Here is a 16257-nt window from a genome sequence, read left to right as displayed (position 1 = left end):
CCACATCAAAAACAAAAATGAGCCAAAGAAAAGTGTCAGTTAAACGTTAAGTTAACTCTAATGAAAGTGGACTTACATTAACGCTGACATGGTGTTTGATTCTTAGGCTACCAAGCTATCAGTTAAACCAGCTGATGATTCTACAGAGATCAGATGTCTGATCAGACACATTTATGATCATACACAGATCCCTCTCTTTGCTCCTGCTGCTCCAGTCTGCTTGCCATCAGACCAGACAACAAATAACTAGAGATGTCATGTTAATGGCAGGGGGCTCTACAGAAGCGCCTGGCCGGCACAGACAACCAGAGGAAGCAGCTATTTGCTGACAAATGGGATTTGGTGCTGGGCTTGAGCAGCATTAACTGGTGGGTTTTATTGGTTGAAGGAGCACGATATCATGGCGGTTTCCCTCTCTATGCCTCTCTTTGCAGAGTGGATGACGTTGCAGGGAGCAGAGGCATTTGGTCACGCGAAGGTGCCGAGCGCTGTTAAACAGATGGCAGGAGACCAGTGAAGAGAGTGGCAATGGACAGCAGATGGAGAAGAGATTATGCAGGAGACCAGAGGAATGCAGTGTATATACCCTACACACTGCCAGTCCACAGTTTCTGCTCACACAAACACATGATGAGTGAGTCGATCTTCTAGTTTTTCCTCAAGTTTTGAGTAAAAGAGTATGCGATTCCAGAAAAGATGCATAAAAGAATAGAACAAAACAAATATGTCTTATTTGTTAGAGCACAGAAGTTGATTATAAGGCATGTTCATATGTCATCACCTCCCACTCTGAACATTTATTCTAGTACTAAAACTGACAATATAGTTCACTCATCACTGAATGGCACAACATGAAATGCTGCAACGGTAGTTTTAGGGTGAACCAATAGGGGGCAATCTTGTACAATAAAGCAAAAAGACAGAGCATACGGCTGTTCCAGATGAGTGATAGTACAGTATATGATCTGCTCTGTCCAGGACAGAGAGGTACTGAAGAGTGTCATCTTCTTCTGGTTTCTGAAACCTGTCAAAAACCATTTGAGACAGTTTACTAATTAACTGGACCATGTGTTCATTTTAAACTGGCAGTGATAATATGTGTTACTTCTTGGATTTTCACGTTTTTGACTCATGTAATTCTCAATATTTCTTTGTCCAATTGAGACCAACAGCCCTGGCATCAGCACCATAGTGTCAATGGTAGTTTTCAGTGATATCTGAATTAAAAACTTCAAAAAAATATTTTAAATACAGTTAATTGGAGTAAATGATGTCTATACAAAAAAATCAGCTTTAGTGGTGTTCAAATGTTTTCAGAGCACAAAATCAGCACAATCACACAGATGAATCGCACGTTCTAACTTATTTATTTTAGGGCTGTCAATCGATTAAAATATTTAATCATGATTAATCGCAAATTAATCACACATTTTTCATCTGTTCACAATGTACCTTACAGGGAGATTTGTCAAGTATTTAATACTCTTATCAACATGGGAGTGGACAAATATGTTGCTTTATGCAGATGTACTGTACATATTTATTATTGGAAATCAATTAACAACACAAAGCAATGACAAATATTGTCCAGAAACCCTCACAGGTACTGCATTTAGCATAAAACAATATGCTCAAATCATAACATGGCAAACTGCAGCCCAACAGGCAACAACAGCTGTCAGTGTGTCAGTGTGCTGACTTGACTATGACTTTCCCCAAACTGCATGTGATTATCATAAAGTGGGCATGTCTGTAAAGGGACCCCTTTGACAATGGCCATGTCAGTTTTTCCTCACCAAAATTTAGTTTGGAGCGTTGTTCAGCCTCCTTTTCCGACAAGTTAGTTTGAATGGTACCAGTTGGTACCAAAATGTAGCTTTTAAACTGACCCCGCCACAACCTTAAAAGCACAAATTGTGTTAATGCGTTAAAGAAATTAGTGCCGTTAAAAACGATTTGCGTTAACGCGTTATTATTGCGTTAACTTTGACAGCCCTAATTTATTTATATTTTTATAATATATTTATTTTAGTTGCTTAACTTGTCTCACTCAAATACTCCTTCTTAGACGGCATGAAAAAGACAAAAAAAGCCATTTTTAATTATACATTGCAGAAGGTTTAGTGATATAAAGGATGGCAGCCACTACAGGATAGCAAATAAACCAAACTAGTGCTGTAAAAAGACAAATTTATCTATTAACAAAAAATAAACAGTACAGTATAATAGCAGATATGCCCAGCAGCGATATCTACTATTTTCCTGCTAATATAAATAATTTGCTTGGTGATTATTTAAACCATTAATGCTCATTATGTCTGCACTGTGCTTAATTCATGACAGACTAAGCAAAAGTGAGACACAATATGATTCTGCTTCACTCTCAAAGACAACAACAACCCATGAGGTAAGAGAGGCACAAACTCTTCTTTTCCTAGAAGTGCACGATTTCAGGTAAAAGAGTGTGATGTGGAGGAAAATATGACTGTGGGGGGTCTTTGAGTGAAAAACAGCCATCCTGAGAGCTGCTGCTGCTGCCGGGACAGGATGAGTGAGAGTGTAGGTGGGGATGTGGGGGCTCTGAAACCACAGCAGGTAGGTAAGTGTGACAGGTTTACCTCCCCCCGCTCTCACAGTATGGACCTGACATCCTGTCTGTCAACATGCACAGAGACACAGCAGCACCAGAGAGACAAACAAACCCAGTCAAACTCTAGGAACCGGCCAGCAGCTCCACCTTTCCTGTCAACGACTACTGTATGTGAGAAGAACAGAGGTAAGGAGCAAGGTGGCACCAGGAGAAATACAGATATGTTGGAAATTAATATTATATTATGATATCAGACAGGCAGATCTTAGGAGCTGGGACACTGAATTAATTGAGAAAGAAACAATAATCTTTAGGTCTATTGATTTCTCTAGTTGAACTTCTGACCTTGAAAAAAAAATAGTATACTTCAAGTTTGTTTTATGAAGTATGCTTAAATAAAGTTCAAGTATATTTACCCAAACTATACTTCATGTAGTTAGTATGCAAATATCAATGTACTAGTAGTATACCCGTAAGTGTACTAATTCAAAACTTCTTGGGACTAAATTGGTCCACTTTTTAGTTTTATAAAAGAATACTTTTAAGTGTAAGAACAGTAAACTTTGAGTACACAACTAGTTTACATCTAAGTTGTATTTTGTACTGCAACTATACTATGAACTTTACTACAAGTGAATACTGTTAGTTTAATAGTTATATACTTGTAGCCCACTTTAGAAAGTACATTTTAAAATACACATTTTAATAGTTTTTATACTTGTATATACTTGTAGCCCACTTTTTAGTTCATGAAAGTACACTTTGGGCACTTAAACTTTATAGTACTTAGCCAGTGATTTATGTATTACATAAAGACTTGCTCCTTTTGTTGTTTGACTTGATGTTTTGTGAGGGATAAAAAAAAGAAACGCCTCCATGGTGAACGCAGAATCCAAAAATGTAGAAATTCTTGATGAAATTAAGTAAATTCATATCAAAACCTGCCTATGAGACAAGAATACTTAATTATACTTTTCTTAAGTATATCTCAATCAAAAGTTTAAGTACAAGTACGAGCCAAGTTAGACTTTTCTGTATACTTGTCAGTATAAGCTGCAGTAAGTATACCTGAGTATAGTATGTCTGATAAGTACATAAAAAGTCAACTGAAAGTATACTCTCCTATTTTAAGTTTAAAATAAGTAAAATAATTGCACACTTGAATAAAGTTCGAATTGTTAAGGGGTTACAATATTAGTTAAGTATAAATATTAGGGCATGTCATAAACACATCAATGACATTTTTTTATATATCAAAGTCATTATCAGGAGTGTTCTAAATAATTTAATTCTTTGACGAGTGAAGCCAATTTCTGTATTTCATCTCTCGTGCAAATCCATGAGAGCTCTAATAGTTCTTTATTACTAATCTGTGCTCTGTCACTCAGTGTTATCGGCAGAGAGGAGTGTCTGTCGGCCATTACAGGCTTGGCAGCTGCACTGAGCTGCAACACTGATACTCTGTGGGAGTCAGATTATCATAGAGAGAGAGAGAATGATGGCGGCTGCAGGGGACTCAGGGCAGGGCCAAAGGGCAAGGCACTAACTCACTGGCTCTCTGACATTAGGCCCACTAGAAAGAATACAGTAATCCCACAGCACACACTGGGACAACCGGAAAATAGACAATCTAAATGTCAAGATACAATTCCACAGTGGTTGCTATAAATTTATAATCTGAGTCACATTTTTAACTGTGATTTTATAGCAGATAAAAGCACAATAAGACAAAATATAAAAAAATATCATTGTTCTCTGTGGGAACAGTAATGTAATCGAGTAGTTCTAACGACACCATAAAATGTAGCAATACCATGAAGTCAAAAATATTTTTACTATCAAATGTATCTGAAGTACCACAGAAAGATGAGTCCATGTCACATAAGAATTATATTAAAAACACAATAATTCATTTTAGATATTGTAGATGTTTGTAGGTTTGTTTCTTTACACATTTAACTAAAGAAAAAAAAATGTCTCGGGTTCCTCCAGGAAGTCGGTATTCACCTCGCAGAAAATATTTGACCTATTTTTGTAAGATTTAAATGAATTTCTGTACTGTATAAATTGATGGTAAAATTGAATTATTGGTGATTGTATTATAGACCATTAAAAATATATTTAAATGGCCCTTTTCCACAGACACAAAAATGATCACAATTTAAATCATTGTACATTTTTTTTTTTTTTTGTGTGTGAAAAGGATATGTTGAGAACATGCCATGTCGTGTGTGATGTAGAAATGTGGTGTTTTATGTGTTTTCTAATGTGTCCGCAGTGCTCAGTGTTTTGACAGTGAAGATGTAGAGAGAGAGGCCTGGCTGATGTGAAACCGAACGAAAACCACAAGTATGCTGGGTGCACAAAATGTACTGCAGCTCTAAAGAAAACGAAAATTAGGTGACTGTGAATGTCTTCTAGACGTGTTTACTTCTGTTGTGATCTCTCACAGAGTGATCCGCCTGGCTCTGCATGATGTGCACTCATTAGATTATTAACTCTGGTTTAAATGAAAGACTTGCATGAATAGGTCGGAAGCTCCAATGATCCGTTGCAGTGATTAATTTATTTTTTCTTTCTTAATTAAATGACTTGTTTTATCTTAAATATTCATTATTTTTTCAATCATGAATTCCCCACAGTGATGCAGGGATTTTTATTAAAACATATTTTTTAACGGTGTCGACAGAAAAATAGAGTTGCTCTATAACAGACAGTGTTGTCTGTCAGAGGCGCGCACACTTGAGGAGGATGAGAGGAACCGGCTTGTTGTTTAGTTAAAGTCCAACAGGGGGCGCTGCAGACCAACTCTGTTCAGCAAAGAGCTGCAAACCTCTGTCAGTCCTGCTGCACTCAACACTATATTCATGTTCAAAACTCAACTTTTCCTCCTGTCGTTTTGTCATGCATATTAACATTACAAGATAATCAGAGAGAGAGAGAGAGAGAGAGAAAGAGAGACAAAGATTAAAAACTGTAACACTGATCCTACATTTAAACATTTCTCTAAAATAAATATATTTTTCATCCTTTAATTAAACTCCAAAATATGTTTTATTTAAATTAATATTCAATTAACTTTTTGGTGATTTAGCTTTTGATAAAAAAAAATCAACAAATCAAACATGTTGGTTTAATAACAAGCTGTTGAAGTGCAGATTGCTGGTGTGCGTATAAAGACAAGAGGCGCACTATAACTTCTGATTCGGGCTGTCAAAAGTCTTTATTACCTTGCATCTAAATCTGTGGCCAGAAACAAACCGTAATCTAATTAAAAAGCAATTTAATTCATCTCATATTGTGTCACTTCCAATAAATTCAATGAAAATATTGGGACAATGATAAGTATGAAAAGAATGACACTGGATTTTTGCATCTGCTTTAGGACATAAAAGAGGCTGATCTCAACACATACACATAGTCCCTCAACATATTACAGACTATTTTATTGCACACAATTATTAAATATAATAAATTCATTTTTTTGATGACTCGTGTGTTAACAAATTTAAAATTTTAATTTCCCAGGCACATGTGTGACGTTTTCATGAAGATGTAATTAGCCAATTTTATTTAAGTGTTTTCATACAATTTCATGATAAAATATCAAACTGTACAGAAGGAGAAAAAAAAGAGCAGCTCATTGTCAGAAGAACACAAGTGACGTTAACTGTTTACTTTGTATTTGTTCACCATGCTGCTGCTCTCAGGGTGTTTTTTTGTTTCTGTCACAAACCTCAGAATTTTTTTAATCTTACCACAAAGAAATAAAAGGATTTAAATGTGGTAGTTCTTGCATGTGCCCTCCATTTTCGCAAATGGAGATTTAAAAAAAAAAAAAAAAAAGAAATCTTGAAGCTGCTCAAGTATCCAAAAAAGCAAAAGTTTTCAAAAGCGTGGAGTTGGAGGGAAAAAGCGATCAGTGTTTCCTCCTGCGCTTCCAATCATCATGTCTCCAAAAAGAAGGTATCAGCCTTGGCTGTGTGGTGTATGAGAGGTGTCAGAGAGGCAGGTTGAGCTGAACACGCTTCTCTCTACTATGGTCTGCAGCCCTAGTTGCTATCCAAACACAAATAAACAGAGGAGGAACATGTGAGTTAATGCTAGAGGAGGGGGGTGGAGGCGTGTCGGAGGCGGGCTGAAGGCTGCGGAGCCCCGGAGCCCTGAAAAGTGAAGGACCGGTGCGCATTACGCACACTTCCAGCTCCAGCTCCGGACGGGACTCCCACGCTGCTGCTGCTGACTCTGACTCTCCTCACAACTCCTCCGACTCTTTTACACAACTTTTTTCGCAACTCTGTCAGATCTGTGCAAAAAGGTCCGAGGCATCCCAGCTGACTGCATGGCTACATGAAAGTTTCATGGACTTTTGGAAACTTGGAAAACTTTTCGCGGCGCTTTATTGGAGCTCGTCGCCTCTATAGTGACTGTGGATTACTGACATAACGCAGGAGACCTTTGGCAGCTATTTATTGGGGTAAGATTCTGTTTGGCAGGGTATGTGTCAGGCTTCTGCAGGAAGGGGAACCACTCAACTCACTTTTTATCTAAAGAAAATATTTTTATTTTTACAGTTTGAGCTATAAACCAACGAGATCAAACTGTTAGTAAAAATGTCCAGGAGCAAAAGCTGAGTTAAATGTTGTTTTGTAGAGGTGATTATTGCTTCGTAATGATCACCCACCTTGAGGTCATAGTTCACTCACGTTTGGACATCACTGGTGTGTGTCCACAGTGCAGAACATTGCAGAAACAACCAGTCGCTGTCTGTAAAGACTTGTCACGACTTATAGAAATTTAAAACCTGCCAAAAAAAAAAGAAAGTGACAGGGATTGAAAGAACACGACAGGGCGCTCAGGAGGCTGCTGCTGTCAAAGTGGAAATGAAGTCCAAAGGTTATTGAGAGAAGAACAGGTTGAACAAAGTTGTACATATGGTACAACAAGTGCCTGCATGGTGTCTTATGTTGCACCTGTGCAAACTTAAATTTAACCCTATCCGGTCTGTGGAAGGGAAAGAAGGAAGAATTGAAAGATCAGTGAAATGTAAGGACCTGACAGAAACAAGCGACCAGCCCTCAGGCTACCATGTACACGCACAACTTTCACTCTGCAAGTGTCAATAATGCCTTAATCTGCATAAAGGTTCAGGTTTGGAACACTTGTGACATATTGCGTTAAAATACGGTTTTGGTCAGACCTGTCAGAAACAGCTATGCATGTTATCCAAACGCAGAAAATTGAGCTTGTTTTTTAAAATTTCCATTCTCGACCAAATGTAAAGGTCATCTCTCCGTCTCACCGCTGGCTGGAGGCCAGTCCAGCTTTCACCATCTTCAACTTACACGGTTTTATGTGGGAAACATAACTTGTCATCTCCACAAACATGGAACCAGGCCTCCAGATTGTCTTGCAGTCAGTTCACCTTATTTGTCCCTACATTGTGGAGACATGTATAGCCACTGCTTTATTACACTCAAACATAGAAAAGTAGGTTAAAATGCCCAGAGGTTATTTATTGCAACCATGTTCTCTTGCCCATGTCCTAATTTAAAAACACGCAGCATGAAATAAAATAGAGCAAAAAGCTAAATATTAGGCCTATGAAATTAACTGGCTACTGGCATGAAAATAAAAAGCACATGCATTTCCAGCAGAGATTAAAGCAACTTTCTTGTGGGTAATAGGCAGCATTTTGTGTGTTTTGCTCTGACTCATGCCCGCATTTGATCTCAGCTTGCACAAATTTTTAAACTTCCACAAATCCAGCGAGCACTTGTTTTGCATTGTGAAACACCAGCTACAACCGTCAAAAACAACAATGTGTCTTCTCTAATTACCTCGCATGAGATTTAGTGCTTTATTCGGAGTGATCTGGATATGTAATTTACAGTGTTAATCGATGCCATATGAGTCTTTCACACCCACTTCATTTAATTACAGTTTCGATGAGTGATTTTTTTTATTTATTTTTTTTATATATAAAAAAAAATCGCTTTGAGGGGCATCTCCGTTTTTTAAGGGACAAACTTTGCTTTTTTGCTCATGCGTAAAATACGTGTTTATATCCTGTCTGTGGTTTTTGCGCATGACAAACAGGGTTTTTACTCACTGCTGCATCTTAACCACGTTCTCTATTTATTTACCCAATCAGCTCCATCGCTTTATGTTGAAGTTATTCAAATTAAAATCATTCATGTTCGCCCTAATCTCAGCACAAATGATCCAATTTGATAATTGGGGGGAATAAAATCTCCTGTGTGAGCGGACATAATTTCATGAAATAAATGCTATCATGTTAGAAAGAATAAAAAATATATAAAAAATATCTTCAAATAAACTACTAGTCAAACAGGTGTTTTTTTTTTTTTTTTTACTGTAACTAATCACTGCCTTTGTTACCACAGGCTCTAATGTGGCGTTTCCACATAACACTCATGGTTTTGTATATTTCCACCCCCCAGGGTTATCACCGTGTCTCCTGCAGAGGATCTGAGCCGAGATGGGGAGCAAAGCCCTGCACGCTCCGATCCCCCTGCACCCGGCCCTCCAGCTCACCAACTACTCCTTCCTGCAGGCCGTCAACACGTTCCCCGCTGACCAGCTGCAGGGACTGTACGGCCTCAGCGCGGTGCAGACCATGCACATGAACCACTGGACTCTGGGTTACCCGCACATCCAAGGCCTGAGGTCGACGATCACAGAGATGGCAGCTGCCCAGGGTCTGATGGACCCCCGGCTTCCCTTCCCGGGTCTGCCCTTCACAGCCGCGGCTCAGCTCTTCCATCCCAAACAAGCCGCCCTGGCTGCGCACGGCTTCATCCCGTCCATGCATAAGGACAGACCGAGGTTTGACTTCGCCAACCTGGCCTTGGCTGCCACTCAGGAGGACCCGCCGAAAGCTGCGGATCTGGCGAAGTTGGCGTCGGGACTAGGGGGGACCATCTCCGAGCTGAGCTCCAAGCTGTCCCCGGACAGAAAGCCCACCCGAGGCAGGCTGCCATCCAAGACTAAAAAGGAATTTATTTGCAAGTTCTGCGGCAGGCATTTCACCAAGTCCTACAACCTGCTCATCCACGAGAGGACCCACACAGACGAGCGGCCCTATACCTGTGATATTTGCCACAAGGCCTTCAGAAGGCAAGACCATCTCAGAGACCACAGGTAAGACACATCTTTTACCAGATAATTACGCACAGTGTTATAGGAGAGGAGTGGGACTCAAATTCCCAGCAGTATTCCTCATGTTGATTTAAATCACAAATATATGCATTGATCTAAATAACCTCTTCAAGACTTGCAATTAAAAAATATATATATATTGTTAATTTTGTTACAACATACAGGCTGTTCCCAGAGTTTTCTCCATGAGGGCGCTAAAGCACTTTGACGCATAGTTTGGACGCTCATAAGTTTTGCACAGTAGAGCTTTTTTTTTTGCCCCTATGACTCTGGTTTTTTTTGTAACAGCTACAAGCGAATCCACTGCATGAGCAGACGTTTGATTAAGTGTTATTTCTGTTTTACAGATACATCCACTCCAAGGAAAAACCATTCAAATGTCAAGAATGTGGGAAGGGATTCTGTCAGTCTCGAACTCTAGCCGTCCATAAAACCTTACACATGCAGGTAAGCTGGGAATATTAACAGTCTCCATGATTTTATCCTCGCTAAACTATGTGACACCTTATGATCATAATTCACCTGTAATGCACTACTGCCACAACTGCATGCACGGGGCTCACAGTCTCACAAAAACTATATTGCGTTTGGCCAAATACCAAAAACAAAAATGTGAGTGAGATACACACAGTTTATGTGTGTAAATCCCTGAGAGTTTTAAGTGACACATTTATTTATTTAGATGAATGAAATCATTTCTAGACGTTCTATACAATTAAAGGGAATAATCCTTTGCTTGCTTTAAATCTAAACAGGAGTCTCCCCACAAATGCCCCACATGCGGAAGAACCTTTAATCAAAGAAGTAACCTGAAAACTCACCTTCTCACCCATACAGACATCAAGCCCTACAGCTGTGGCCGCTGCGGAAAGGTGTTTCGGCGCAACTGTGACTTGCGACGGCACAGTTTGACGCACAGCCCACATCAGGACTACTAGCCTGGACAGACTAACAAAATAACAATGGACAAAAACCCGCAGGAAGACAAGTCAGCGGCTGTTTCTTTTTTTTTTTTTGTTCAAAGACAATCTCCAAATCAGGACACGTTTACTGCCGAACACTTTAGAGTGGGATTTGGTTGCATCTCCAGCGGGACAGCATTGGAGCCATCATGGCCATGTCCGGCTCTCATAACCACCTGTAAATATCAAGACCATGTACATAATGTTGTTTTTTTTATTTTTATTTTCTGACCTTGAAATGATACAGTTGTCAAAAAACAGTCATAAGTTTAAAGTATGTTAAATTGTATTTTAGAAATAAATATTTCCATGATACATTTTGCATTTGCTGTCTTTTATTTCATGACCCATGCTGATGACACAACGTTAAAGCCCAAAAGGCAATATTGAAATGAAACCGTTTTTACAATGGCCATCAAATTAATAGTCTATATGTTTACAGCCAGCAGGCAGTGAGAGCTTAGTGTGGCTGACTGCTTGGGCTTTTTATAGATATCAGTTAGCAGCCAGGGAGCATGAAATGTCCTGCAGACAGGAAAGTCATTAAAATGAAGAATCATATGTGGGGTTTTTTTAGTGATAATTATGTATGGTAAACAATCCAAATGTTTGTTTTTTTTCAAATAAAATGATAATCACATATTAATTATCAGACGGAATTATTAGTGTTTTTCTAAGTCTCATAATTATTCAGCTCCGTTATTATCTTCAATATATAGAGCCTACAGAGGCTGATTAGTATTATATTAGCCACATTAGCAGCCATATCACATGTCTTTATCTACATCACCTCTGATATCACAACTGACCTGCAAAGCGGCAGAAAGACATTTAAGACAATGAGATGAGACGTGGCCGAACAACTGATTATTTTTTGTGGGGAAATTATCATTAATTCATCACTACAAATTATAAATAAAGTTAAACAGATTTTTTTTTTTGTGAACCAATCTCAGACCTATACCAACCTTTTATTGAGCATATTCATTTATTTAACGTCAACAGAGGAGGCAGCTCGATTCTGCAAAATTCAGATTTGAGCTATAGTTTGATCATTGTTTGAATGGTTAATTATATTTATTTAATTATCACTATTATACAGAATATAAGAGCGGGTTCAGGGGAAAATGGAGAGCACTTAAGGACGCCAGCTTTAGATTTGTGGATGTGTAAAGTATAAATTCCCAGATTTGGATTTCATCCAACTAACCTTTGCTCGGCCACTGGATCAAAATGCGCTTGAATATTAACCATCAGACTATGCCCTGTGACAGAATAAGATGATTCATAATATATATATTTTTTTATAATTGGGTGAAGACAATAAAGCAGAGATCCTCTCCCTCTGATCCCTCCTCGTCTCTCTCTGTGTCTACTTGGCCTTCAGGCCTGTTATTCATGATTCATCCAGGCTTTATTGGCTACTGAAGACTCGTTTAAAAACCCGATTTTCACCTGACATTGCAATTAACTGCTTGAAAAAAAAATCGCATTTGTATTTAATGGTCTCGACAATGAGGTCTGGAACAAGTGGTTACACAGATGATTTAAAGCGGCGCTGGTTGTTGCTGAAAGGCTATTTACTGTAATACTGTATCCAAGGCCCGGTTCATTACGCACGGCAGCTCAACATAACTAATTTATAAATGGAAAGGAAACAACCTGCAACGTCTCCAGCACGCTGATATTTACAAAACAGCTATTGAGCTTCTTAATAATCATCAGGGGGAAAAAATAATGCTCAATCACCAAAATTAAAAACCTGCAAAGGATTAAAATATGAAAAGATGGATGATGTACATGCAATCATATGATATAGGCTAATAATGATGGAAATAATAACGACAAGAAATGTTTTTTTTATTTAATTTGCAAATATTTCTTGAGAATATTACTCCTAAACATTGTAGCCTATTTAAACCAGTATTATGTTGTGATTAAATATTTTCATTATAGTTATATAAACCAATCAACTTAAATAAACATAACAATTCTGAAGCTTAAATATGACCTCATAGCCTAATTGCGACAAGTAACCCAAGTAACTGTAACTGATGTAGCTTACAAATAGCCTATAATAAAGATATTTAATTGAAAAAGAAAATTACTTTTCACAAGTCCTCCCACAAGTAAACAAGTGCAAATGTTTTGTGCTTTTCTGATTTCTTTTTTTATTTAAATTTGTTGAGACATTGACTGATAGGAAACCGATTGATCAGCATGATAAATGTAGCCTACGGAAATGGGAAAATGTCCATAAATGTGATCATCTGTTCACAAGGATCACATTATCCAACGACCAAACAAACCACGTCCTCATTATTAATGGCTTTGAAGACGTAAAATGCATTCAAATGTGCATGTGGGCCTAATGACCTATATTGTTTAAAGGTTGACCAGTTAACTGAATTCAACTGAGTCTTGTCAGTTAATAATAATAAGTTAGATAGGCCCCAGATAACATGATATTAAGCAACCTGCTTTCTCCGTCCCTCATCTCTGGATGAATTAACTTCAGAATAATGACAGTAATGGTGAGTGCGCACATTGAGTGGACAGTTCCATGTTGAACTTCATCGGTGACCGGCCTGCAGAGTGGACTGTGTACTCAGGAAGCTTTATCTAACAGACAGAGGAGAGGCTGCACTGACAGGCCGCTGCATGCTCTCTCTTCATATCATCTCCATATGACCCTCAGACAGGCAGGGCTGCAAGAAGGAGCCTCTTTTACTTAAGTAAAAGTTGCAATACTACAGTGTAAAAAATACTCTGTTAAGGAAAAATCATGCATGCGAAAACATTCTTAAATAATAGTACAAAAGTATTAAAATATACTTACCAAAAGTAGAAGTACTCCTTATGCAGAATGGCCACTATCTGTATTATATATAGCCTGTATATTATATTACTGGATTATAATTAGTGAGGCATTAAATTAATAGATAATTGTGTAAGCGAATATGTCTAAGTGGATATCTATATGAATGTGCGTGTGGATAGAGACATATGTATATACTGTATGTATATATATATCTATATATGAGGTTCGTTGTATGTATATGAATATGAATATGTATGTATATGAATATGAACTTATCTCTTGACACTGCACTATTACAACGGGTAGTACTTTTTTTTCCTTTTCTTTTTCTTATGTTTCTTTATATATATATGGTGTTGTTGCTGTCTGTATGTCCCTTTTACAAGTATGTGTATGTATTCCTTTAACCATAAATACAAAATAAATAAAAAAAATTGCAATATTACAGTGTAAAAAATACTCTGTTAAGTAAAAGTCATGCATGCAAATCATTCTTAAATAATAGTGCAAAAGTATTAAAATATACTTAAAGTACCAAAAGTAAAAGTGCTCATTATGCAGAATGGCCACTTTCTGAATTATATATAGCCTGTATATTATATTACTGGATTATAATTAGTGAGGCATTAAATGTGTTCATCACTTTAATGTTGCAGCTGGTAAAGGTGGGACTGATTTGAACTACTTTATTTACTGCTATAGGTACCTTAATACGTGATATTGCATCATGGTTTATTGATTATGACTTATATTTTTGCATTGATAACCTGAAATATGCAAAGTAACTAGAGCTGTCAAAGAAATGTAGTGGAGTAAAAAGTACCTCCAAAATGTAGAAGAAGAAGAAGCATAAAATGGAAATACAACTGCAGAAACAAATAGTATTAAGAGAGACAGATTGGCCGCAGAAATTGTTGGTGTGTACAAGTTTGATCGTGAAGTAAAGATGGAGCCTATAACCCCGTCTTTCACTCCGATATTATAGGCTGTTATTTGTCTAATTTCCTAAGCGAGTTTTTTATTATTCCAAGGTCACCTATGGTGCTGAAAAAAAAAGACGGCCAAGGACAAATATAGTGGCCAGTTTTTCTTTTTTCTTTTTTTAAACTTCAGAATTCATTATCCATAGAATTTGCTACTGTATTTTAATGTACACTAGGTTGTATTTATTTATTTATCATGCCAATAATAGTACATCTGTAAATTTCAGTGAGCATCCAGTTGCATATATTAACATTATAATGACACTTCATGTTATGTTTAAGATTAGATCAGACCCACACATAAACTGTTTTTCGAAACCAGGCAGGTCACCTGTGTGACTGAAATGCAAAGATCCTTCTATTATAGCATTCATTATTCACTTTCATTGACTTTTCCATAGCTGAAGATAATCTCTGTTCTTGAAATTAAAGTGATGTGATTGTAGGACATAACTTTAAAAAAAAAATAATAATTTCAAGAAAAGTGGACACTATTCAGGGAGTTTTATGTCTCCTCTCTCAGTAAAGGTGAGTTTTTTTTATCTCTCCTCTCTCAGTAAAGGTGAGCTTCCACCGCCATGTAGGGGCTAGGGGGCGGGGCCAAAGAAATGACGTATAAAACGTGCAATGATGCCTTCCCGTGCTCCTCGTTAATCCTCACATAGAGAGATTAGCGGTGTGACTACAAGCACACGTTGATTATTGATAAAAGTAACATTGAAAAACACAAATATGTCTGTGTTTTATTTTTATTTTTTTCATTACTTAAGTTCTTTGTATTTGCTTGTCTCCATTTTTGTTTGCCCTTAGGTCCTAGTATTGTCTTTTTCTTGATATATATCAGAAATCACTGATCACTGATATGCACATGCTTCCTAATACAAATTTTTGAAACGTATTACAGGGAATTTGTTTCTTCTGTCTCGCTTGCCAGTATTTTGGGGGGCTCGCTTGTAGCCTATTATTGTGCTCTGAACTCTGAAGCTCAAATTTCCAACAGCCGAAAAGGCAACACTTAGACACACGGAAGCCGCGCTGGTGTTTACTGATGACGTTTGGTGCTGAAGCTGTTGAGCGATGTTGCTAACGTCAGTTAACAGGATGAATGTGTTGTATTAAAACGTCCAATTCAAGAAATAGCTTCAGGATACAAGCTGGAGTCAAGTAAGCAAGGGGGTTTCTATATTTACCTGTAGCTGCACGTTTTAGCCAGCCAAACGAAGTTAGGGGGAGTTCTTCTCAGCAGTTAGCTTAGCTTAGCTTCTGTGTGTGTGTACAGCCAGACTGACAGCAGAGCACAGCTAGCCTCTCTGCTAACTAACTACTCCGCTGGAAGTTAACGCTAATGTCTTACTACGCAGCACCACACTGTTTTACTTACAACACCAAGTTATATTTAGTCAGCTGCATTGTGGGAATTTGAGTCTGTAACTACTGCTGGCGTTTCTCTTCTAGTCGCATGCATAAAAAGTGAAGTCACATTAGCTGTCAGGCTAATTCAGCCACCTGAATGAAGCCACTTCACAAAGTAGAACCACTGAAATGTCATTAAGTAAAACCTTGACCTGCAAACTATGCGAGCAGAGTTATATTCCTGCCTCTGTTGAGTGTTAACATCAGCTTTACATGACCAGCTGTAGTTCACCTTACACAATCAGCCTACCTAGGCGTCACTTAGGCATCATTTGGGTAGTTTTAAAATGCACATATAATATATAT

General features: G+C 37.9%; 2 protein-coding genes across 11 annotated transcripts in view; both read left to right on the top strand.

The window, feature by feature from the left end:
* Positions 1–450: 450 nt before the first annotated feature.
* Positions 451–11049, top strand: osr2 (odd-skipped related transciption factor 2). Of its 5 annotated transcripts, none has more exons than XM_037785052.1 (7): positions 451–634; positions 2344–2407; positions 2672–2776; positions 4869–4990; positions 9055–9754; positions 10120–10219; positions 10528–11049. In XM_037785052.1, exons 5-7 carry the CDS (start codon positions 9093–9095, stop codon positions 10708–10710), a joined length of 945 nt encoding a protein of 314 aa, XP_037640980.1. In that variant the 5' UTR covers positions 451–634; positions 2344–2407; positions 2672–2776; positions 4869–4990; positions 9055–9092; the 3' UTR covers positions 10711–11049. The 5 variants fall into 5 exon arrangements, with proteins under 5 accessions (XP_037640980.1, XP_037640979.1, XP_037640981.1 ...); XM_037785051.1 differs by having other exon boundaries at positions 2637–2776; XM_037785053.1 differs by lacking the exon at positions 4869–4990 and having other exon boundaries at positions 2637–2776.
* Positions 11050–15552: 4503 nt separating this feature from the next.
* LOC119497149 (vacuolar protein sorting-associated protein 13B-like) overlaps positions 15553–16257 on the top strand; it is a 393997-nt gene continuing 393292 nt past the window's right edge. For all 6 annotated transcript variants that reach the window (XM_037785043.1, XM_037785041.1, XM_037785045.1 and 3 more), the window contains exon 1: positions 15553–15702. The gene's annotated coding sequence lies outside the window, so the exon portion shown is untranslated. The remainder of the gene's footprint in view (positions 15703–16257) is intronic.

Source organism: Sebastes umbrosus, chromosome 11 (assembly GCF_015220745.1).
Source record: "Sebastes umbrosus isolate fSebUmb1 chromosome 11, fSebUmb1.pri, whole genome shotgun sequence".
Taxonomy (NCBI): domain Eukaryota; kingdom Metazoa; phylum Chordata; class Actinopteri; order Perciformes; family Sebastidae; genus Sebastes; species Sebastes umbrosus.
The sequence above is the reverse complement of the archived record's forward strand: the minus strand, read 5'-3'. Positions and strand labels throughout refer to the sequence as shown.

Excerpts from the sequence above, each read along its gene's own strand:
- osr2 (XM_037785052.1), top strand. The coding sequence starts at position 9,093 with ATGGGGAGCAAAGCCCTGCACGCTCCGATCCCCCTGCACCCGGCCCTC. Across the intron at positions 9,755-10,119 it reads GACCATCTCAGAGACCACAG|ATACATCCACTCCAAGGAAA; the intron begins GTAAGACACATC and ends TCTGTTTTACAG. Across the intron at positions 10,220-10,527 it reads ATAAAACCTTACACATGCAG|GAGTCTCCCCACAAATGCCC; the intron begins GTAAGCTGGGAA and ends AAATCTAAACAG.